Raw genomic sequence first — 24,760 nt, forward strand, 5'->3', positions numbered from 1 at the left:
TCATTTTGCCTTTGCACCTCAGTTTCTCCCTCTGATATAGGGATCCATCTCACAGGGGTGTTGTGCATCTTAATTAATGTCCATAAAGCACTTGAAGATCCTTGAATATGAGGCAGCCTTAACAGTGCACAGTATTACAGTGTAGTTTGTGTGCGGTCTCTTCCCCTGCCACCCTAATGTTCTTGGCCTGTGGTGAATGCTTTCTCTAAAGGCTTTAGCTAGGCATGCTCAAACCACTTCAGCTTCTTTGAGTCATCATTCATTGCCCCTTTCTCATTCTCTCCAGTTCCCTGCCCAAACCTGTACCTGCAGCTGAATGGCCTGATGTTTACTCTGGATGCAGTGAGCGTGCTCTGGGTGAATCTCTTCTTCCTAGATCTCTATCGCAGCCTGGAGCAGTTCAAAGCCATCTACAAGCTGGAGGACTCGGGAAAGCGGGATGAGCATGTTGATGTCCGACTGGATGGCTTTAGGCTGAAGGTACCATTCACTTCCTTCCTGCCCTAGTCTGCCCTAGTGGTTTCCTGCTCCCTTTCTTGAAGGTAAAAGTGAGAGACCAAGGTACAATGGCAGCCCAGAATGAGAGGAGAATGAAAACTCCGCCTTTCTAGACTGGCCCCTACTGCTGCTAATTTAGATTTGTGATCTGTGGATGGAAGAACACATGCTTAGAGCCAGCCTGGAGCAAGCAGAAAAGTTGATGCTTAAGAGGAGGAATGGATGGCTGAAGGGGGTAGTAGTATATTGTGTCTTTCTCCTCTAGGTTGCCAATTCGAAGACGGCTAAAGCAGTAGTAATTGAAAGTTGTTGCTGTCTGATGGCTGTTGGCCTATATAAAATGAGCTGGCGAGTCTCACACCAGTGCCCAGTGGACAAATGTCCACAGCACTGAAATCCAACTGAATTTGGCGCTGGCTAGCCTTGTTCTTGGCAGTCTTAGCAAGCAGGCTTAGGCCCAAATGGGCCTTGGAGACAAAATTCCCTTCTCTCCCCTAGAGGTGGGTCCTTCCAGATGTGGGCACACGGGTGGAAGCAGGATGGGATAAGCTTGCATTGTTGGTGCCCAAGCTGTGGTTAATAAATAAAGGACTTCAGTCACTGGTGCTATTGGGCTGGCACCTTTTCACCTTTCAGAACAAATTACACTTTAAAAAAACCGTTGTTCTGAATGTATGTCATTCTCAGAATATGTGCGAAGAGAGAGAGCGCAGATACCACTGTGCTGAGTGCAATATACTTTCATAGAATGGGCTGCTAATCTCTCCCCTTCTTACTTATTCCCCTTCACTGAAGCTAAGTATCCCGGTGGAGAAGAAAGTAACTGATCACCGGGACCGTCCCAAGGCCCTCTCCATTCACACCTTGGAGATGACTGCCACCAACTCGCGCTACGACCCTCACTGCAGCTGCTCAGCCCTCCAGAACATCTTTCGCAGATTTGCCAATTCAGAGTTCTTCCACTCCACCTACACCCAGTTCCCAAAGTCTCAGGACAACTTCAGCATCCTCCACACCCTCTTCTTACGCCACGCATATCAGGTGGAAGCCAGAGTCCAGAAATGCACTGGCTTTGCCCATTCAACTTGGAGGACCTCCGCTTCTGAAGACCTGTGGTCTGTTTACTTCACCCAGATCTCCCTGGACTTTGAGGGGGCTGAGAGTTCAAAGGGCAGAGCCCTTAACTTTATTGACCCTTTCCCCCTGTCCATTTGGGCTTGCCTTCCCAAGAGATGGGAGCAAGCTCAGGTGTCCAAGCTGCAGGCCTCTGCTGCCTCAGAGTTGAAAATCAAGCCTTCTGCTAGTTTTAGTAATCATGCCAAATACCAGGACCATACCAGAGAGCCTGGGCTCTGCCAAAGATCAAAGACTGAGCAGGACCTGAAAAGCATTAATAAGGTCCCGGAGACAAAGGACATCTTGGGAGAATGTGACTGTGATGATGGCAGAGAGGATGCTCAAGAGATGGAAGCCTCTGCGGATATTCACATGCTTGCGTACTCGACCGCTCATGTGAAAATGCGGCTCAACCACTACCAATACCTGGTGCTGCTCAGGATGAAGGAGATTTTGCAGACACTGCAGGAGCAATTGGCCCAAGATACACAGGAATTGACTGGATCTTCATTAGAACCCGTGACTGCATGTATGGGCATCATGTTCAACAGTGCTGAAATGGCCCTGCTGATGCATCCCATCCCAGGCTCTGGCTCGGAACCCAGGTCCATGGACTCTGATACAACGAGCCTGATAGAATCTGAGCTCTCACCCTCAGACAGCAGGGAGGGGCTGGCTACTGAAGAGAAGGAGCTTAAATCAGATGCCAGGTCAGAGAAGGAATCGAGCAGCCCCTCAAAAGTCCTGGAAGACAGCGGGATTGAAAACATGGATGTGAGCATGACCATGTTGCCAGAGAGACTGCCTGGATCCTTGAGTGATGGAGCTCTGGGAGCAGCTGACCCAGCAGATCCACAGAGCAAGAGCATGGCGGAGAGGGGCCCAGTTGAGGAAGCACATGAAGCCGTAGAAGCCCTGGATACAGAGAGACTGAGCGAGCCCAGCAGCCACCCTCAAACCACTCTTGCCCTTTCTTCCAGCCAGTCCTCAGATGCACTGCCATTAGAGAGTGGAGACGACCTTCTCCAGGAGCAGGCAGAACTCATCCCCTTGAAGAACCTAGAGGTAGAATTATCAAGCGCGCTGCATATGACTAAGGATGCCACTAAGGAAGCCCTGCACATGACCATGGACCTCACAAAGGAAGCCATGTCTATAACTAAAGATGCTTTCAGCCTGAGCCGGGAGAAGATGGCTTCTACCGTGGAGAAAATGCTCTCTCTACCCCCAACCAAGTGAGTGATTTCTCCTCTCACCCTTCTGAACAGCAACAGCAAAGCTGAGGTGGGGGTGGAGTTTAACAGTGACACATCCACATTTCCTCTCCCCTTTAGAAGTCCATCTTTCCCTCTGACTCTACACTTGAAAACTATAGGCCATTCACTTTCTGGGAAGGGGGCAAAATGTTGGCTGACTGCTTCCTTCCTCTTGCTAGTGGCTTGGATCCAAGATCCTATACTTCCCATAGTCTCTAGCACCTTTCATTGCTGTAACGTAGCCACTTCTGGGGTGGAGGGCAGCAGGCAGTTTGCTGTGCAATAGTAGGAAGGAATTTTGGTCAGGGATGCCTGGGCAAATCCCTATTCTTTTTTTAAAGATCTCATGATTCTAATGTTTAAGAGAAGGCAGGACCCTGGTTCTTAAGGTCTCATCTGAAACACTGGCGCATAGTAAACTGTGTCGTATATTGTAGATGCTACTGCAAAAATTTGAATCTATGCTTCCAGGTAATGTAGGTAAATCCAATATTTGTTCTATTCAATGTAGGTTCTTATACTGCGCTTATCATGGTAGTATCTGAGCATCTTCTAGTAGTGCAATAAATGATGTGACTAACGTGTATCAGGTGTTGTATGGTTAGACCCCTAACCATCCCCTCCTGAAAGGGTAAGCCCACTTCTCCCTTCTCACTATTCCTGTGACTTTCTCTCTGTTCCCCCATATGAAGGAGGTGCAGGAAGTTAGGACACATCAGTGGGTAAGGACTGCTGAGGACTGGATGGCTCAAGGGATACAGGAACCTTTCACTTCTTTGTTATCAGTGCAACGCAGCCCAGGTTGGCCATGACCTAAAATTCTGACCAACCAACAGGTGTTTAACTGCCTTTGGGATGTGTTGGTGATTCCCAGTTCAGTTCTTAGTGAGTTGGTGTCTACAGCTGGTCCTGTGCTAATTGTTCTTCACGAGGTAATACAGAGAGCTGGGGACTAGGGTGGCTGGAATAGTGCAGTGAGTTGCAGAGTAACAGCCGTGTTAGTCTGTATTCGCAAAAAGAAAAGGAGGACTTGTGGCACCTTAGAGACTAACCAATTTATTTGAGCATGAGCTTTCGTGAGCTACAGCTCACTTCATCGGATGCATACATCCGATGAAGTGAGCTGTAGCTCACGAAAGCTCATGCTCAAATAAATTGGTAAGTCTCTAAGGTGCCACAAGTCCTCCTTTTCTTTTTGCAGTGAGTTGGTAATGCGACTTGGAGCCTTTTATCTCCAGGTTGCTAGTTCAATCCTAGTTACCTGATGGCTGTTGAGTGGCCTTGGTGAAATGTCTGGGTAGATCTCAGTCTGAGTCCCTGTAGACAGGTGTCCACACAAGCCACTATTAGGTTAAATATAACAGGTCCCCATGCTGGTAGATACAGCAGAGAAGGCACGAATTGAAGAGTTTTCTCTCTCCTGCAGAGGTGGCCCCTCTGGGAGAGGACTGAGATGCCTGGATGGGGCATTGCAGGAAGCTTGCACTGTCACTGTCTCTGCTGTGGATAAATAGGATTAAATTTTCTGTTTCACTCCGCTTTGCCCACCATTCCATCCCTGACCATTCTAAATGAAGCCACAAGCTGTGCTGATAACATTGTATTGTTTCATATAGATATAGTGTAACTGTGATAATGAATTTAGTGCCTGGAGGCTAAGCTATCTGTTTCTGTGGGTTTTTGGTAGGGAGCCTGTGACTAAAGCTGAAGAGGGGGCAGCAACCCCTGTGGGTGGCAGCAGCCGCCGAATGCATTTCTTCTCCATGAAGAGGACTGCATCCCAGCATTCCTTTGATGCCACCTCCCTAGATGGAAACTGCCCTGAGGACAGGCTGTCTGTGGACAGTGATAGCAGTGATGGCTTCGTGATGCTCATGGACCCTGGTAACTAGAACTGCCTGTATGCTTTCTTCCATTATTAGTTCACACAGCCAAATTGATCTCTGATGTAGCTAATGGAGTGATTTATACTAGGGATCCCACTATGTCTGTCTCTAACTGATCCTGTCGGTCACTCGCTCCTGGGCAGTTCACCCAGTATGAATCTCTCCGATACTGCTTTTGAGATGCCTTCTCCATGAAAGAAGCTGTAGGGCAAGTGCAGGCTAAGAGAACCTTACTGGTATCTGTATGGTATGGTCACTGGCACACTCAAAATGTGGAGTTAACTCTAGAGAGGGGTTAAAACATGGAACTGGGACTTCGGTGATCTGGATTCTATTCCCAACTCTGCCACAGTCTTGTTGCATGACTATGGACTAGTCACTTCCTCTGGTTCCTCATCTGTAAAATGGGAGGGATAGTTACCTACCTCACAGGGAAGTTAAGAGACTTGATTAATTAATCATAGGACTAGAAGGGACCTCGAGAGGGCATCTCGTCCAGTCTCCTGCACTCATGGCAGGACTAAGTATTATCTAGACCATTTCTGACAGGTGTTTGTCTAACCTGCTCTTAAAAATCTTGAATGATGGAGATTCCACAACCTCCCTAGGCAATTTATTCCAGTGCTTAATCAACCTGACAGTTAGGAAGTTTTTCCTAATGTCCAACCTAAACCTCCCTTGCTGCAATTTAAGCCCATTGCTTCTTGTCCTATCCTTGGAGGTTAAGAAGAACAATTCTTCTCCCTCCTCCTTTTAACAACCTTTTTTGTACTTGAAAACTGTTATCATGTCCCCTCTCAGTCTTCTCTTCTCCAGACTAAGCAAACCCAATTTTTTCAATCTTCCCTCATAGGTCATGTTTTCTAGACCTTTAATCATTTTTGTTGCTCTTTTCTGGACTTTCTCCAATTTGTCCACATCTTTCCTGAAATGTCTCTCCCAGAACTGGACACAAGTCTCCAGTTGAGGCCTAATCAGCACCGAGTAGAGCAGAAGAATTACTTCTCATGTCTTGCTTACAACACTCCTGCTAATACATCCCAGAATGATGTTTGCTTTTTTTGCAACAGGGTTACACTGTTGACTCATATTTAGCTTGTGGTCCACTATGATCCCCAGGTCCCTTTCCGCAATACTCCTTCCTAGGCAATTGCCCATTTTGTATGTGTCCAATGGTTGTTCATTCCTAAGTAGAGGACTTTGCATTTGTCCTTATTGAATTTAATTCTGTTTACTTCAGACCATTTCTCCAGTTTGTCCAGATCATTTTGAATTTTAATCCCATCCACCAAAGCACTTGCAACCCCTACCAGCTTGGTTTCGTCCACAAACTTTATAAGTGTACTCTCTATGCCATCATCTAATTCATTGATGAAGATATTGAACAGAACCGGACCCAGAACCGATCCCTGCGGGACCCTACTCGTTATGCCCTTCCAGCATGACTGCGAACCACTGATAACTACTCTCTGGGAATGGTTTTCCAACCAGGTTTGCACCCACCTTATAGTAGCTCTATCTAAGTTGTATTTCCCTAGTTTATTTATGAGAAGGTCATGCAAGACAGTATCAAAAGCTTTACTAAAATCAAGATATATATAATGTCCTTCTCTTCAAAGCCCTTCATGGCTGGGCCCACACTACATGAGTGCCTCACTCTGCATGGTCATAATCTCCTGTAATGGGTATGTTCCTCTGGAACAATGGGAGTGCCAACTTTGAGACTGATTGCAAGAGGCAGCCCCTGGGCAGCTGGTCTGTGACTATACATATCACTCTTGGGAAGAATCACAATGACCATGAATCTCTGGACCTGCAGAACACAATGTTCAGAACCCACTTCTTCAGCCTACCATTCCCCCAAATAAATACACTTAAATATAACAAAAAGAGACAGCCCTCCTGGGGTTCAGAAGGAGATGTGGTGGCGAGAAGGACAGCAGCGTGATCCTTTTGTATTCATGTTAGAATTCTAAGGCACTTGGATATTACGGTGATTAGTGCTATAGAAGTACATAGGTAGGTGAAATATTTGTAAAGGTGCTGCAGAAGGGCAAAGTGTGGTGTTGAGGATTACAATAAATGTGTCATTTGAGCTCTCTATTTTTAAATTAAATCAATCCAAGATGATTTTGATGGTTTTCAGGAAGGTGGCAAAGTGGAACTGTATCTGAGTATTCATAATCTGTTTTCAGAGCCTAGCCTGGATTCCCTCACCCCAGGACAACTTCTTCAGGACCTTCATGATGCAGGCAGCAGAGCAAGCCCAATGGCAGAAGATAAGGATAGAGGGACGCCTGACATGAACAGCTCAGCTTCTCAGAGTGGAGAAGACCCTAGCCTTCAGCTGGTCAGATTTCTTTCCTCCTTCTCCGTAAAATCTTTCTTTAAAGGAAGCTTGCAAAGGGGGCAATGTAGCTATTTTGACAAGTGGTACTGTGACTTGCCGTTTCAGGTCTCTGTTCTGGTGCTGAAAATGAATGAGGTGAACTGCGGGATAGAGGCAAGAGGCGATGATCAGTCACTTGCTGTACAAGTTATGGAGGTTACTGTAGAGCAGTTGGGCAATATTGGAATGTGGCAGTATCTACAAAGCAGCTGTGTGGGTAAGATGCTGGCCTTTGGATCTGCTGGCTTTGAAACCAGAGCGTCAGGCACTGGCTGTTATTAGGGAGCCATGAACTATAAATATTGTTTTCAGTGTTCATGTGCAGTAACAATGTATGTGAAATGTTAACAATATTGAGAGCCTCTGTCTCAGTGGTTCAAATCCAGTGTCCAAAAGTTGTTTCCATGGCTGTTTTGGTGGCTCTCAATCCAATCTCTGTTCCCAGTGAACAGGTGGCCACATCATGCTTCCTCCACCACAGTTGATTACGCTTTTATGTCCAAACAGAACAAAGTCTAAATCAGTGATAGATAGATACTTGTGCTTTAAAAGAGCCAATTCCACAATGTTGAGAACGTTATAAGACAAATCTTATAAGACAATTATAAGACAATTATAAGACAAATCAGTTGGGAGAAAGAGTTTAAACAGAAATATGTGAATGATAATTGGGAAGTCTTTAAGAACATTTCACTACATGCTGCAAAAGTCACAATTCCACTCTCAGGGATGGCTAGACTGGTTGAAAAAACAACCTGGTTTAGAGGAGAAATGAAAGCAGCTATAAAATATATGGGGGAGATGTATATATGAATAGAAAGCAGAAGCTAGGAACTGTAGAAAATTGATAAGGGAAGGAAAATGACACAAGAAGAAATCTACAGTTAGCAGAGCTAAGGACAATAAGGACTTTTTCAAGTATATTAGGAATAGAAAGAATCCTAACAATGCTATTGGTCCATTCCTATATGGAAAAATTGTCAATAATAATGCATAAAAGGAAAAAATATTCAATAAATGTATTTTCTATAGTTGGGAAAAAGACAGATGATATAGTTACACCATATGATGATGAAATACTGTCCATTCCACCAGTTACTAAGGAGGATATTTAAACAGCAGCTATTAAAGCTAGACATTTTAAAATCATCAGGTTCAAATAACTTGCATCCAAGAGTTTTAAAAGAACTGGCAGTGGAACTCACTGGACTATAATGCTGATTTTTTTAAATAAGTCTTGCAACATTGGGAAAGTTTCAGAGAACTAAAAGAAATCTAATGTTTTGCCAATATTTAAAAAGAGTAAACAGGTTGACCTGGGTAATTATAGGTCAGCCATTGATCCTGGGCAAAATAATGGAGTGGATGGTAAAGGGCTTGATGAAGAAAGAATTAAAGTCGAGTAATGTAATTAATGCCAATCAATATGGCTTTATGGAAAATAGATCTTGTGAAACTAACCTGGTATCTTTTTTCTTACGAGATTACAAGTTTGGTTGATAATGGTGATAGTGTTGATGTGCTACACTTGGACTTTTGTATGGTATTTAACTTGGCACAAATTCAGACTAAAAGAAGGTGCAAATTTTTAACAGTGAGTGTAATTAATCATTGGAACAATTTACCAAGGGTCGTGGTGGATTCTCCTGCACTTGCAAGTTTTAAATCAAGATGAGGTGCTTTTCTAAAAGACATGCTCTAGTTCAAACAGAAATCGATGCAAGGCAGTCCTATGGCCTGTGTTATGCAGGTCAGACTAGATGATCGCTGTGGTCTCTTCCAGCTTTATAACACTAGTGGGGCCCCTTGTTGGTAACCTCAGCTGAGAAACCAAGGATCGAATTGGCCTTGGAGACTGAACTTCTCCATCATGCCTAAAGGTGGCTCCGTCTAGGTCAGATAGTGACCTCTTGGGCTAAAAGCTCTCTGGAGTAGGGACTTTGTCTCTACAGTGCCTACTGCAATTGGGACCTGACTCTTGACTGGAGTTCCTAGATGCTACAGTAATGCATATAATTAATAATGCTTACAGAAGCTATGTGGGGAAGTTTGCACTGCTGCTCCTGATGCTGTTATCTGTGCTGTGGATAAACGGACATCTTCAGACTCAGTGTGTGTTTAATCTGGGGTGTTTCACCAGCACTGAGTTCAAGCTTAGAAATCTTTAGAAAGAATGAAAGAGTAGCAATTACTGTGTTAGTGATACCCCTTGATAGCGATACATCCTTTTGCCATTAGGGGGCATAATAAAGTCACAGAATTACATAGCATTCAATTGGAATGCAAAAGCCTCCTGTCTTGTACAAAACGTCCCTAATTAGAGAGTGGAGTTTTGCCTGGTACATGTAAGATTTTAGGTGCTGTGGAGTCCTCAAGAACACTGAAATGGTCTGGAGCTGACATAGCGGAGGGGTGAATTTGGGGGCTCACGTGACTGCCACTGAGGTGGCCAATTGTGTTGGTGGATTCTGTGATGTGGACACTTGTCCATTTGAAAATTGGACTCACTCATTTCACATGGGTATTGAACACCAGTCAGGACTCCTGATCACTACCATCATGGACTGGATTTCATCCAGTGCCTGAGCAATGAAAGGCTTTATAGGCTGCATGTCTCCTAAAGGCCTATAGCCTATGGCCGATACCATCCAGTCCTCCACCGCTATGATTTTCTTCTGTGCCTCTAGGGAATCCAAGCGTAGAGAAGCTCTTAGCCACAGAAGCTAATCAGACCCAGCCAGAAGTGTGCTTACGACTTGAAATAGGACCGAGCGCCATTGTGCACTCACCTCTGGCTGTCCAGAATGGGTTCCTTCACATCCTGATCCACAGCTATTGTGCGGAGCTCCTGATGTCCTCCCTCACCAACCTCGGACCCTTTCTTGAGGACGAAGTGGTACCTGAGGTGATTCCCATGAAGATAGAAATGGTGGATGCCAAGATTACACTGAAGGTGTGTTTGTGTGTGCATTGGCAGGGAAAAGGGGGTGTTCCGGGCTCAGCTGTGGGGAAGGTTCTACCAGTGAAAGAGAACTGTGGCTGTCTGGAGAGGTACCATTTCCTTAATAAAGTGTGCAGAATGGTTCTCTACCCTTTCCTCTGCCTCTTTTAAAATGACCTTAATGGTGAACAGGTAGCTCCTTGGAATCGTAGTGTAACGGTTTGACCACAGGGCATGTGACTGGGAGTCTGAAACTCCTGGGTTCTCTTCCCAGTTTTGCCAGTGACGTGCTTTGCAGTGTCAGGAAACTCGCTTGACCCCTTTGTGCCACTCTTCTCATCTGCACCTGTAAAATGGGGACAATGATACTGACCCCTTCTTTGTGAAGCCCTTAGAGATCTTCAGAAGGAAAGAGTTGTAGAAGAACTGGGTGGTGGTAGTATTCTTGCCACTTACTCAGTGAGAGAGGGCACCTGGTGCAGAGAGATGTCTGATAACCCACCTGTAACCAGCCACGTGTCTTCGTCATACTCCGTACGACCATTACATGCCCCTTCCTGTGGTTTGTCTCTTCTCAGACAAGCATGGGCTAGGCTTACTATGAAGCAGCAGGGACATCTGCAGATTATTAAGGGCCAATATTGATGAATTTTGATGGAGGTTTGAATCTGGGACATGCAAGATAGTAACTATGAGATGTGGCCTTCAGGGGGTTTGTGGTGAGAGACTGACCCAGGTTGTCTTCAGGGCTGTGACTGAATTCCGTTTTGCCACCTGGAGGGCTTTCTGCAAAGATAACTAAGGATTACATGAAGCCCTTGTGCAAAGGCATTCTCTTCTGTTTAATGGTCAGCCCTGGATGGGATCTGGAAATGCCAGAAGCAGTAACATGGCTACTGTGAGGGCTTGCGAGGAAATCCTTTGCTGCATTGCCCTATTTCAGAGTTGTACGTGGCAGCTGATAATTGTTGTTTGTTTTGCAGGATGACAGCCCTCGGGTGTACCCTACCTCTCCTGGCACCATCCCCATAACCTTGGCGGTGGATCATATTGTTGTGAAGCGCAGCGATGATGGAGTGTTCTCAGTAACAGGTCAGTAAAGTAGAGAAGCCTTGATTCTCCTTCCTTCACCACCATTACTGGAGACTAGAACACTCTGCAGTGATTCCTGCTGGTAGAGACTGGAACTGAAATCTGCCTCTGCTGTGTGAGGCTAGAGCTGGAGTATCTGATCAGCATCCAGTGTTCCCTTATTCTCTGCAACCACTTCTGCTGGAATAGGCTAAGAATATTATGTCCCCTGTTATGTCCAAGCACCCCTCTCCTACAATACTCCGATATTCTCATATGCATCCACACCTACTGGTGTAGCTTCTTGCTTGTTCACAAACTTGTGCTTGAGATTATAAATTAGAAGCTCGAGGCAGCATTGGTGTAACTGTTAAAATGGGACTGGGAGTTTCTTGGTTCTGGTTGTTATTGTCACTGACTTTTGAAGACTGACCAAGTAGCTTCTTTTTGTGCATCAGTACAGGCATCTTTAAAAACGGGATAATACTTATGTCTGTACAGCACTTGGAGACCCTTTTATGAAAAGTACTTCATGGTATAAGTGAACATATGAGTATTTCTGTGTTCCTTTCAAGCTGCACAAAAGGAGGGACTATCTTTACAGAAAAAGCCTGAGCAAGGTCTGAAGGAAAAGAAGGTCCCAGTAAAGAGACTCTTGGCAGTTCCAGCAGGAGCAGTACATGAACTACAGGTAAGCCATTTCTGCATGTTTCCTTCCAGACAAATAGACAGTAGCTTGTGTCCCAGACAGCTGGCTGCAGACGAGAAAATACAGGGTTGGGAAATGTAAGGCCTATACGTGCATGTCTCTTTCCTTATCAAGGGTGTTTATAGACAGGAAGCACTAATGTTCTCTTGTGAGAGTAATCAGGATTCAGTTCCCATCCCACCTTTCACACTCAACCCAGAATCAAGAGGAATACCTTCATCACCCTGCAGCAAACTCTCCTGATCACTTTCACGAACCTTGTTTTCTGAGGGGATTCATCTTTCGGCCACCTGTCCAATCCCTGAATGGAGGATGTTCTTTCAGATGCGGGGACTTTTAGAAAGTAGGTCGTAAGCAAGCACAGAATGAGTCCTACAGACATGAGAATTTCCGGGTAACATGGAGCCTTCTGCTTAATTCTCTCACTGTTTAATATGATCTTCCATTTTATTTGATCCAAACATCTGGAACCCAAATAATTGTGTATCGCAAACAAGCAAAAACAACCTCCACTTTTTATTGCCCTTCCTTTACACAGGCATTACTAGATAATCTGATAATTGGCTATTGAAAAATGTGCTGAAGGAAGCAATGTGGTCTTGTGGATGAGGTGCTGAACTGGGATTCAGGAGACCTGGCTCTGCCATTGGCCTGCTGAGTGACCTTGGGCAAATCAGTTCTCCACTCTGTGCCTCTATTTCCCTTCCCACTCTTTGCCTTATCTATTTAGGTTGTAATCTGTTCGGGGCAGGGACTCTGTGTGGGTGTGTGTGTGTGTAGCACCTAGCATAATGGATTGGTGATCACAACTGGAACCCCTAGGTGCTACAGTAATACAATAATAGTAATTAATTTCCTGATCCTACTGAAGTCAGTGGGAGCAGGATTGAGGCCTAAATTCTGAATGAAAGAATAACACAGCTCAGGGAAGACCCATAAATAAACATGATTGTCCAAGACATTGTTGACATTAGCCTTGCCATATGCTGTGAAGCCGTGCAAGGGATTCTGAGGGCTATATGTATAATAGGTAGCTTCAGTCAAGGAGGCAGAAACAGATGTGACTGAGTTAAGGAGAGGTTCCTGATGTCCTCCCATGAGGAGTCCTGTTAACTTTAGTATGTCTGCTTATGAGGATAAGGATAATTCACATATGTAAGGATGCAGAATGGAGCCCAATATTTGTCCCTCTGCCTTCCCTGCAAGTATAGTTGGGTGATGCACATTGTTGTGCAGGAAAATCCCATCCTGCTGCAAGTCTGTTCACATGTCTAGAAGTGGGTGGGAATCCATGGAGACCGGTGGCCATTAGACTGCCACTGATGGCTGTGCAGGCTGAATATAATAATGGTTAGAAAAGGTATTCTAGGAAACAGTTGGAAGTGCATCTGTCAGCAGCTACTCCTGCAACAAAGCCAAATGGAATCAGTATGTCAGTAGGCTTTGTTTGCTCTCTGGCATGTAGCTGCAGGCCGTCTCCAAGCTCCTGGTTTCATATTCCAATTTGATAGTACTGCGAGAAATCATCAGTCTGGTCTGTTTTGCTTTTTACCTTTTGCAAAATCTTCTCTCTCTCCTCCTCTTTTGTAGCTAAAGGAAGCCCCAGCATTGCAGAAGGAGCTGCACGCCATGAAAATTGCCCTAGCAGAAGCCAATCTGGACATAGGGCGCCTTCTGCAGGAAATTAGGAAATACGATCCCCTCTTCCAGCTTTGACAGCAGAGGCCCAAGGCTGCAGCTGCTCAGGAGGAGCAGAGATCACCACCAGCATCCCGGCGGCTAGTTTGTTACACTGCTGCTGAGAGGCCAACATCAGCAGAGAGGAATTGCCTTGGGGAATGGAAACCTAATTGCAATTGCAGGATGAACTCTAAGTGGGGTAGAAAGGGAGGAGGCCCTGGCTGGGTGAAGGGAAATGAGCAACAAGGAGCCATCTGGTTCTGGTTTTGCAGCCATTTCCCTCTGTCCTGGCAGTACGGTGCTACACTCTATATCATTGAACCACTGCAGTGCTTAGTCTGCAAGCACAAAATGCAGAACAGTAGTCAAGAGCCAGGCACCCTGTCTAGTCATCTTACAATGGTGTTGCTGGCCTGCTCTCACACCACCTTTACATCTGCTTCCTTGTTCATGTTGGTTTACAGGGTGGGTGGTGTGGGTGTCTGTACTTCCTTTGCTATCTTCCTGGGTGTTCTTGCCCAAACACACTCACCAAAGAGCACAGGCAAAAGCAATAATGTCAACTTGTCCAGTTAAGGCATAGTCAAACAGGGCAGAAGAAGTTTGTTTTTTAGTGAGTGTGTATGATGTGGAATAAGATGGGATGGAAATGCCGGGGTGATTGGCTGTGAGAGATATGGAAATAACTTCTCCCCATAAGGGAGAGGGAACATGACTTGCAGATGTCCCGCCTGCAGCCTGTCTAGTGAAGTACATAGTGGAAAAGGGGACTAGAAGAGACCCAACAGTTTGCAGTCCCAGGACAGAACGAAGCCATGTGATACTAGATTTAGGAAGGCACCCTGTTTACACCTGCTGTCCCTGAACCCCACCTCTCACGCTGTGTCCATATACTCTGGCTATTGCCTTTAGCCTTGTGTGAAGGCTGCCAGTTTGAAAAATGACCCTCGCTCATTAGCTATAACCATGGGCTGAGTTCAGCTTAGTGTTCTCCGTGCTGAAGAGGGAGAAATCCAGCCTCTCCTAACGAAAGATGATTTAACCGCTTCTTGAACTGACCCCCGCTTCTTGAACTGACTCAGGCTGAGTGCAGAGTTTATAGGCCAAGAGGTAGGAGAGGAAGAAGGACTGTAATCTCCCTTTGTGAAGTGTACTACACTCAGACATATCTGCCAGGGGTTCACAGACTGATATGGGAGGAAAAGCACTGACAGCAACAACCACACATATTCCAACCTAGTCATGTATTTTGAGCTAGAGATGAATCAAGTGATGTGGAAGTTCCACTAGGGGCTGTTGGTGTATGTTTCATCAGGGTGCTGACACTCAGACTTTTCCTGAGTGGCTTTTGGCTACCTTGGCTGCTTTCCGCTAGTTCTCTGAAGGCAATGAAAACAGCAGCTGGGTAATGTTCACTCTTGGAAGATGCTAAGTGCTCACCTTCTCCAGGGTGCTTCCGTGATGAAGGTGAAGTGGCCAAAGCCACAGTGTGACTTTCTTCATTTAAAATTAAATGGCTTTTGCAGGTAAGAAAACCTAATAGAAGGTGACGTGGGAGTTCATGAAAAGAAGTTATTGATGAAAAGGCCCTTTACAAGTTGCAGGAATCAATTGCTCTTCTAAAGGCTGATAAGTTTGCTATTTCTTCACTTTACTTGGCTGAGCTAGTGCACAGTCTTGGCACTGGGTGAGGAAGCAAATACACGTGTGTCCTCCTTAACTAACTAGGAAATAAACAGAACGTGATAGAATCCAGCAGAGCGAGAGAGAGTGATAGAAGAAAGTGCTGGATGGAAGAGTAAGCGGCACAGTTTAAGACAGAACCATACACGTGTCAGAACGGAGACTGCCCACCCACTGCACTTTATTCTGAGTCTCTTGGATTTTAATGCATTTCAAACTTTTTATGGATTGGATTTCTCCAGATGTATTTTATATTTGTATTAATGCAAGATTTGTAATCCATACAACACTTTTCCTAGTGCCTGTAGAACAAACAGATGATCCCCACCCATCTTGATGAATTAAGGTCTGGGGGGTGATCAGAAGGAAGAAAATGACTTTTAATGTAACCTTTTTTCCCTGCATATTTGTTCCTTTGCTCAATCCTGGACCTATCAGGTGTTTCTCTTTAATAGGGAACTTGTAGTCTAAGCCCTTCAGCTGTAGGGAGGAAGGGTGCATGTTTTTATTTGCTCATTTGATGGTTTAGATTTGGAGAGGGTAAAGAACAATGGCTTGGAAAGAGCCAACCATGAATTCCATGCAGATGTCACTCCAAAGTCAGGGTGTGGAAGAAAGGAGAGGAGATGAACAGGATGCCAGAACCCAACACAAACAGCTGCTGTTCTTGGGATAATTTTAAATTCAAAATCTTTTGACTAAATTAGGCAGAAGATGGAACTGAATGGCACACTGTAGTCTTTGACGAGTACCATTGAAGAGACAGTAGCCTGGGGGCCAAGACAGCACTGACTTACTGCTGTAAGATGGAGGACACTATCTCTGCCATCTGCTTGTCTGTCAAGATCCAACTGCCCAATGCCTAAAAACAGGTATGGCAACAGCCGCAAGAGCCTGACCTTCACTGCGTGCTCTGGGAGCTGGCAATTAGAAATTATTTTGTTTCTGAAGGGAAAATTCTGTTTTAAACAAACAACCTGAGCTGAGCATTAGCCTGAGCCAAACGTAGGGTAGCGGAACTCCAGAAGGCTTTGCAGTTGTGGTACAGTCTTTCCTCATCTAATTCAGCTGTGGTGGCTACTGTGTATTATATCTTGTGTGGCTGCTGTGGTTTTCATACATTCATTTCTGTCCCTGGAAGAGGGGGGCATAGTCTACCATCTCTCTGTAGGAGAATATTACTGCTTTTCCGCAAAAGCATCTTTCCTGTCCTAAGCCTCTTCAGAACAGCTCCTGTGATAGGTTATATGTGCATTACTACCTATGCTGAAAAATCCTCGAATGTAGCAGCCCTTGTTCGATCCGATGGGCAGAGAATCTGTTACCAGAAGACTGCACTTTAACTTTGAGCAGTAGTATGGGGATAGACCAACTGAGTATTTCTCCACCACCTTTGCCCTCTGTATGCATAGAATAATTTTAAAATAAAGAAAAGGGGGTTTTGGAAATGCAAGAATTATCTCCTGTGGTGAGGATCACCCTGTTGCTAAGCTAAACAGTTTTCTCGTAAGACCGGCACTAATGCTGTAGTGCATCCATTTACCTGTAACCAGACTTGCTGTGAAACTAATGTACAACAGCTAATTGTAGGTGTAAAAGACATCTAATGTTGTGAAGTGAGTGTGTAAAGTCCAAGCTTTTGTTGCAAAGGTGAAGTTGTTGGTCACTTTCATATAAATGGAGGTTAACATTCTTTAGTCCAACTTCTGTGCTTATATGCACACTCCATCTCTTCCTGTTGAAGTAAGGGTACTCCTGCAAGTGCTATTGTGAGAGAGGGGATGCTGATCCCACTGCTTTAATCACATTGTGCTTGAAAATCACTTCCCCTCTTCCCCCCCTCCTTTTTTTTAAAGATGTTCTGAGTCTTTTAGCAGTTTATGAAAGGAGTGATAGGGGAAGGCTTTGCACAGCACTGTTATTTAGCTGCAGTGGCATCAAGCTACTTCCCTTTATCATCCACCACTGCAGCCTAAACAGAGCTGGAACTTAGTTTCCCATAGTGTCACCACAGGAGCTTGCATCAGTTAGTATAGGGCTAGGTTCAGGAAAAAACTGGGTGCTTCTCTTTATTTGTATGCGGGTACAATACTGGGACTCTATTTATCAGGGCCTCACTGGGCTCCCTATTGTATAAAAGCTTCCTCACTGTTGAGGACGGAAGGGAGCAGCTGGAACAGGGGAAAGATAGTGAGGTTGATAAAATGTTACTTTGTTTTAAGTGTTAGGGAAAGGTTGATTTTTGAAGACTTTGCTCTACTGTTGTATGTTCTATTAAATGAGCTAAATTAATTCTTATAACTGCAGTATTACATTAGAAATGAGTGTGGAGTGCAGTCACTCTTGTTAGTTTGAGGGCACCACTCCTATCTGCTTATAAACAGGGATAGAAGTCTGACTTGAATTTAAGACCTAGTCAGTATTGGAATCTTATGTTGCAGTTTGACATTTCCATGAGTGCATTTTTTTGGTTCTGTAAACCACCTTTTAAAAAAAAAAAACCCACTAAACTTAACCTCCCCTGTGTCAGATGTCTGCTTTCTCTAAGGCTGGTTTTCTTGAGTCCTCCAGTAAGTGCAGAACGCGGCTGAATAGCACATGGGAAAAATGACAAAGGCTAAAGGCTGTGGGAGGGTGGGTGACTGTCGCCACGCCGTATAAGATACCCCTGGTAGGGCATTGTTTCAGCACTCCTTTAACTGCTTAAGGAATATAGTGCCTGCACAGATCCAGAGACAGACTAAAACCCTACAGCCACCTCACTGTTACTTAAGGATTAACAGATAAACTGGAGGTGAGTGAGGTGGAAATGCTAAGTCATACAATCAGTGACATGTCATCTGCCCTGTCAATGAAAATGGAAGGGACTACTCAAATCCAGGTCATAAGCTATTTAATTGAACAGCAAGTTTAATAAGTGTTCATTGTATCAAATCCCCCTTTCTATACAGACTATAGATATACCTGTTATAGCAGTAGCCCTCACTCCCCCCCCACCCTCTCTTTAAGTAAAAAGCCTATTCCATCAAAGGCTTTTATCCTTTTTCTGTTGAAGTGTTTAGCTCTGTTTCACGTAGTCATATAAAGTCTGATGGCCCGGACAACATTCCTGGGTCAGTTATTGCCCCTCTCTACCACCGGCACCTTTTATTGCAAGTTGCTTCGGAAGTGTTTAAAGAGAGAACCAAACTTAGTCACTTGATGAGGTTTGCTAGTGCATGTTGAAATAAGGACTCCTATGGACGTGATACAATATAGAGGCCTTTCCTTCCAGGAGTTTAGTACTAAAATACAAAAACTTAAGTGAACAAGGCTGCTATCTGCACTGCTGTTTCAAAGTTATTCTAAACTTTAAGCACAACATTAAAATTTTCCATATCTGTCTACCACAAATCGTGGAGAAGTTGTATACGGAAGCGTTTCATAGTTCGAAAAACTGGCCACATGCACTCAGTTCAGTTTTGTTTTAAGAAACTTCTCTTTTAGGTTGTTTTGATACTGGCGCATTAGTTAATACTGCAGACACTAGAAGTGCAGAAGGTTTGGAAGCTTTCTGCTTAAGCAGCTCTGAGGTGATGTGGTTTATATCTAGTAGTCTATTCTCTTCCAGCTTCTCCAGGGGCTCCTGCTTCTTAAACTGTTCTTGTTTTCACTTCAATGGAAGGTGATTTTTTTATACTTTGAATTGGGTATCTGCCCCCTTGACTTCAGCCGCCGGACTGCCTCACGCATGTGTTTGGGCTGAAGAGGTGGTAATTCTCCCCACTTCTCACACACATCCAGTGCTAAACAAACCAAAAAACAGTGCATGTTATCAGACAGTTGACATAGTTAAGTGTCTCAAAGAGGCTTTCAGATAGTAAAAGCTAACATTTCAGCTTTAACTAAGTAGGTTATACTATTCATAAACATTTTCATCAACTTTACATCCACAAAAAAGCTAGAATTAGTTTCCTTGTAGTGTCTATAATGCCAACTGAGGAGCATTTTACCAATATGTAAGAATCAGAGTGAAACTGACTTATCTGGGTCTCATTGTCCACACTGAGTGAAGGAGACTATAAACACACCCTAACTGGTAAAATTACATTTTATTGAACAGCTGAGGTTACTTAAGTTAATTTCTTAGAACATACAACAACTTGCCAATGCCCCTTTCTACTTTGACTTGTAGAAATATTCATGGGTTGATTAACTTGAGCACCACATGTATAGGGACTAATACATGAGACAGGAGATGAGCATATATGGTAGAGATGGAAAGGACCTATTGGATCACTGCATCCATCCCATTCCAATTGCCACATACAAGCTCATCTCAAATAAAGATACAAGATGGCTTTTATCCAAATTCCCTCATGCAACAGAAGTAATCTGCAGAAACAGCCACAAGCAGGGTTCATCATTCCAGCAAAATTCCACCTCTACAGGTAAAGGTCAAATATTTTAATAACAAGTCTGTAAAGATTGGGTGGCTTGAACCAACAGACTACTGTCTCCCCTTCAGATGTACTGTAAACATTTCCAAACAGCTACTTCAGTAGCTCACCCTTCAATGTAGTGTTTCATATAGTAATCTCAGCTCATCAATCAATGGAGACGAAGTTTCAGAAGAATGGATTTATCCTAGTTAAATGTCACCTCCCTTGTGCTGAATTCCTTGCTGATAGCAGAATCAGGGTTCGTGAGGCATCTATTTTTGCCCCTGAAGACACCCATTTCATAATAGGAAGACTGCTGTAAAAACTATCTTCATTTCTTTAAGTTGTTAGGTACCTTGAAACCACCACATCATCTCACTTCAAAAGGTTTCCTCGCTCCTTTAATAATCTTTAAACAATATATTTGTAGAATATTTCTCCCCCACCACCACACACACATTTTTAAAATATTCCTCTTGCACTCACCTTCTTCTACCACCTCCCCAGCGAAGACTTTGGAAATCCCAGACATGGCAATAACCACATTCTGAGACACAGAAGTCCCAGTAATGGACTGGACCAGCTTGAGAGAAAAGAAGATACAATTAAGTGACAAATTTCCCTGCAGCTGAATACTTGGGTTTTTTTTTTTTTTTTTTTTTTTAAGAACACTTAAACTAAGCATGAGAAATGCTGAGCCGCACCTATTGAAATCAGCATGAGTGAAGGTTGCTTAATACCTCTTCTGTAGTTGAAAATCTGTGCACTTAAACTGTGATCTAAACTACAATGATGCTCTGTACACTTACTTTTATAGATGCCAAGCTGTCTCTTTCACCTCATATGTTCCTCTGTGGACTGAGGATTTGCAGAATCTTACCCGTTTAATAGCAGCCTTGGGGAAAGCAGACCGGCGGTACATCTCATAGCGGTTCAGCTGTTCTTCAGAAAAGGAAGAAACCAATATTCTGGAGGAAGGAGGAAACAGATCAATTATGACAGAAGACAGACTTTTTTCACCTTAAAAAGCAATCTGAAAGGTTCCCCAAATCCATGTAGGGTCTGTTTCCACCGTGTACCACTTTAGAATACATTTTATTAGGCATAAGGAAGAGCATTGAAAGGAGGGGATAGGTTGTGCTCTACTTAGCTAATGCACAGGTTTGGGTGCAAAGTAGTAGTAACTGTTCTGGTTTACAAACTGGGACTCAGATCTTCCTTTATGAAGGCAAAGATCAAAAAAACCAACCAGTTACAGAATAGTTTCCAGTGTTAGGCTTAATAAGTAATGACAGTGCATATTACATGCTATAGCACTTGTTATTTCCAGCAGCAAGCTCTGTGCAGTGAATTGGGGGAGCTAAACTCAGTCTGATGAAGAGCAAGTTGTCGTAACATAATTAGACAGGGTCCAGTAACCAAACTTGGCATCACATGAATTAGAAATTTAAGGTGTACTCACTGCATTTTCTGAATCTCATCTTCATCTACTTTCTGCTTCTTCTCTTTCTTCTCTTTTATCTCTATTTTTATCTTCTTAGCTACAGAAGACTGCAATGTAGAGTCCTCAGATTCAGCTGAGGCTAATTCCAAGCCTTCTTGGCTGTTCACCTGCTGCAAGAGATTACCATCATTTTGGGGAGGTCTCCATTATTCAGTTCCAAACTACAGCTCTCAGTACTCAGGGGTTAGTCTGTGTACAGTGCTATTAAGCATCCACATAGCACTATGATAAATATACAACCAACAGAATCCAGATTTTAATCTGCAAGCACAGTTTGGCTGCTATTGCTTTGTTAAAACAGCATGTGACCACAAACACAAATCAGAGGACTGTGTGGCTGACTTAGTTTTACCTTAGCCTGGAAATTCAGTCTTTCCTAATGCTCAATTATTTTCTTACACCCTTCCATTCCGGACAACCTCTGCTCACCCATACAGTGTGTGTGAGAGAGAGAGAGAAAGAATGGACTGCCTACCCACACAATGCTAGCAGCATCATATAGTGTCACCAGTTGTACAAAAAAGCTCATGATTTGAAGGCACCCGCAAGTACAACACAGGGGCATAAGCCCACAGCAGCTGGCTGCACTTCAGATCAAAGCCCCTGGGACACAGCAGAAGCTGGACGAAAATTTCCAGGGGGGAATAACTAGGGCCCTACCAAATCCATGGTCCATTTTGGTCAATTTCACAGTCACAGGCTTTAAAAAAAAAAACAACAAACCCCATAAATTTCATTATTTCATCTATGTAAAATAATTTCACGGTGTTGTAATTGTAGGGGTCCTGACCCAAAAAGTGGTTGGGAGGAGTTGCAAGGTTATTTTAGGGGGGGTTGCGGTACTGCTACCCTGAGTTCTGTGCTGCTGCCGGCAGCCATGCTGCCTTCAGAACTGGGGGGCCAGGAGCCCAGACCTGAAGGCAGAGTTGCCGCCAGTAGCAGTGCAGAAGTAAGGATGGCAATACCATGACACACACCCTGCAACTCCTTTTTGGGTCAGGACCAATGTTCTCTTTAATTTTGTACATCCCTGTGCAGACTGAATTTTGTTATGTGCACTAACATAGAGGTGATGTGTGGCAGGGGTGGAGCTCAGGGCTTTGGAGTGTGGGAGGGGGCTCAGGGCTGGGTCAGAGAGTTGGGATGTGGGGGGGGGGTGAGGGCTCTGGGGTGGGGCCAGAGATAAGAGGTTTGGGGTGCAGGAAAGGTTTCCAGGCTAGGGCAGAGAGTTGGAGTGCAGGGGATGCATGGGCTCTGAGGGGTGGTCACCAGGGATGAGGAGTTTGGGGTGCAGGAGACAGCTAGGGCAGACGGGCACAGGGTTGGGGTGCAAGGGGTGAGGGCTCTTGCTGGGGGTGCAGGCTCTGGGGTGGGGCTGGGGATGACAGGTTTGCAGTGCAGGCCGCCCTGGGGTTCCTGCAGGGAGAGAGGACTCCCCCCAGCCCTCTCTCCCTCCAGCCACCCAGTGCCATGTAGCTTAGAGGGAATTTAGGTCGGGAACCCCAATCTGAGAAACGCTGGTCTCCCTGTGAAATCTGTATAGGATGGGGTAAAAGCACACAAAAGATCAGATTTCAGAGTCTGTGACGCGCCCTTCGTGCTGTGACTTTGGTAGGGCCTTAGCAAGAACCAAGTTAGCCAGCACCGTAATCCCACCCGCCCCTCCCCCGCTCCACTCGCCAGCCTGCCCGTGCCCCTCTCTCTGCCCCCAGAGCTAACCCCCCATCTCCCCCACCTCTGCCCCGGGCTCCGCCCCTCACCTCCGCCGCCGGGCAGTCCGCTCTGGGCTCGCCGCCCCCGCCGGGCTCGGCCGCCTCCCGCTCGCTCTTCTCTGCCGCAGCCGGCGGCTCCTCGGAGGCCGCGGGGGCAACCCCCAGCCCTGGGGGCGACGAGGCAGCCGCAAACGTCTCCTGGGTCGAGCCCGGGTCCCCGCTCTCGTCGCGACTGCGCTCCCCGGCTTCCGCCATGGCCGCCGGAGAGACGGCGCGCTCTGATGATGCCATCGCTACGGCGGCTCCGTGGAGGGGCCGCCCCTGCTCCGCCCCTTCCGGGAGATTTCTGTCTCCATGGCAACGCAACAGCCCTCGGGGGACGGGGTCTCTGGGGTGGGCGGAGGGGTTAGACTGGGAGTATTGGGGGTAGGGAGATCTTGGTATGGGGGGGAGGGCATGGGGGTTGGAGTGGGGGGTGTTGGGACAGGTAGGTGGGGAGGAGTATTGGGGGTAGGGAGGGCATGGGGGTTGGAGTAGGGGGGTTGGGACAGGTGGGGGAGGGAGGGCATGGGGGTTGGAGTAGGGGTGTTGGGACAGGTGGGGGAGGGAGAGCATGGGGGTTGGAGTAGGGGTGTTGGGACAGGTGGGGGAGGGAGGGAGTTTGGGGAGTAGGGAGAGCATGGGGGTTGGAGTAGGGGGGCTTGGGACAGGTGGGGAAAGGGAGGGAGTTTGGCGAGTAGGGAGAGCATGGGGGTTGGAGTAGGGGGGCTTGGGACAGGTGGGGGAGGGAGAGCATGGGGGTTGGGACAGGTGGGGGAGGTGAGGAATTTTGGGGGTAGGGAGGGCATGCGGTGGAGTAGGGAGTATTGGGGTTAGAGAGAAGATGGGGAGCATTGAGGTGAGTGACTCAAGCACCTTCTGTTTCTAGGCACAATGGAGTGCAGGATTATTGCAGGGTTTTGTAATCCTTCTTACAAATTTACAAATAAAACATTTCTCATTAAGGCAATATAACATGTTACCTGCTGACTTTGTTTCTTTGATGAACGAAGCCAGGCGGGATGGCAAAATCCCAGTCAGTAATTTTCTGCATTGTTTCTTTCTAATTGGCCATCCCACTAAACTGCTGTGATCATTAGGATAGTGATTATGCCAGGAGATGGGCGAATCAGAACTCCTGAGTTGTTTCCAGCTCTGCTTCTGGTCAGTATGTGACTTTTGATGTCACTGAACTTCTTTGTGCCTCAGTTTCCCCCTCTGTAAAATGGGTAATACTTACATTCTTCACAGGGCTGTGATGAGGATTAATTCATGTTTGTGAAGGGCTTTGAGATCCTTGATTGAAAGGTGCTAAATGTGTGACATTTTATTATTTTTTGGACTACAGCTGCTTAGATATTACATCATTCTCCTATGGTACCCCCCCTTCCCCCCCACACACTCTATCTCTCTCTCTCTCCCTTTTCTGTATAGCCCTCATTTCAGAGACCACCCCTCTCTTCTGTGTGTCAGAAAGAAAACTCGGAGGATGTAAACGATGACATCCTGTCTGAAACTTTTATTCTGGTATCTCTGCGCTAGAGGGATGGGGCGTGTTGGGCATACAGATCCCGGAATGAGGCCTTTCACACTCCAAGAGTTCTGCAGCCACTGCTCCTTGCCCCAAAGCTGCATTACAATGCAATCCCACCACTCAGTGTTGATTATCAGGCCCAGAAGTGGCACTCCACTGTCTGCAACTGCTCCATGAACGCAGCCAAGCGCCTTTCATTGTTTTTTTTGCTATGTCCCTCAGCAATCTGTCCTCAAAGAAATCCTCATGTCCCTGGTTGTTGTGGTCATTCCTGAGGGTCTGCAAATACAGAAGAATCATGCAACCTGTATTTGCAACTTT

General features: G+C 45.5%; 2 protein-coding genes across 3 annotated transcripts in view; one reads left to right on the forward strand and one right to left on the reverse strand.

Annotated features, from left to right (window-relative positions):
- BLTP3A (bridge-like lipid transfer protein family member 3A) overlaps nt 1-18,378 on the forward strand; it is a 57,173-nt gene extending 38,795 nt beyond the window's left edge. The window contains exons 13-21 of the mRNA XM_074936401.1: nt 287-480; nt 1,294-2,849; nt 4,558-4,754; nt 6,952-7,106; nt 7,212-7,362; nt 9,833-10,098; nt 11,070-11,178; nt 11,733-11,848; nt 13,457-18,378. Of these exons, the coding sequence (XP_074792502.1) occupies nt 287-480; nt 1,294-2,849; nt 4,558-4,754; nt 6,952-7,106; nt 7,212-7,362; nt 9,833-10,098; nt 11,070-11,178; nt 11,733-11,848; nt 13,457-13,582 (2,870 nt within the window). The 3' untranslated portion in view covers nt 13,583-18,378. The remainder of the gene's footprint in view (nt 1-286; nt 481-1,293; nt 2,850-4,557; nt 4,755-6,951; nt 7,107-7,211; nt 7,363-9,832; nt 10,099-11,069; nt 11,179-11,732; nt 11,849-13,456) is intronic.
- On the reverse strand, nt 18,214-23,168 carry TAF11 (TATA-box binding protein associated factor 11). 2 transcript variants are annotated; one of them, XM_074936403.1, is made up of 5 exons: nt 22,915-23,168; nt 21,113-21,261; nt 20,531-20,618; nt 20,137-20,233; nt 18,214-19,014 (listed from the first exon to the last, which is right to left on the reverse strand). In XM_074936403.1, the coding sequence occupies exons 1-5, from the start codon at nt 23,155-23,157 to the stop codon at nt 18,884-18,886; spliced, it is 708 nt and encodes a 235-aa protein (XP_074792504.1). In that variant the 5' UTR covers nt 23,158-23,168; the 3' UTR covers nt 18,214-18,883. The 2 variants fall into 2 exon arrangements, with proteins under 2 accessions (XP_074792504.1, XP_074792503.1); XM_074936402.1 differs by having other exon boundaries at nt 18,216-19,014; nt 21,113-21,264.
- Between the last annotated feature and the right edge of the window lie 1,592 nt (nt 23,169-24,760).

This window comes from Natator depressus, chromosome 21, assembly GCF_965152275.1.
Source record: "Natator depressus isolate rNatDep1 chromosome 21, rNatDep2.hap1, whole genome shotgun sequence".
Taxonomy (NCBI): Eukaryota; Metazoa; Chordata; order Testudines; family Cheloniidae; genus Natator; species Natator depressus.

What these genes read in the sequence shown, in the direction of transcription:
- TAF11 (XM_074936402.1), bottom strand. Translation starts at nt 23,157, where the DNA reads ATGGCATCATCAGAGCGCGCCGTCTCTCCGGCGGCCATGGCGGAAGCC. An exon ending in GATGAGATTCAGAAAATGCA is followed by an intron (nt 20,619 to 21,112) that starts GTGAGTACACCT and finishes TCCTTCCTCCAG; the next exon opens with AATATTGGTTTCTTCCTTTT. An exon ending in TGGGGAGGTGGTAGAAGAAG is followed by an intron (nt 19,015 to 20,136) that starts GTGAGTGCAAGA and finishes TGGTTTGTTTAG; the next exon opens with CACTGGATGTGTGTGAGAAG.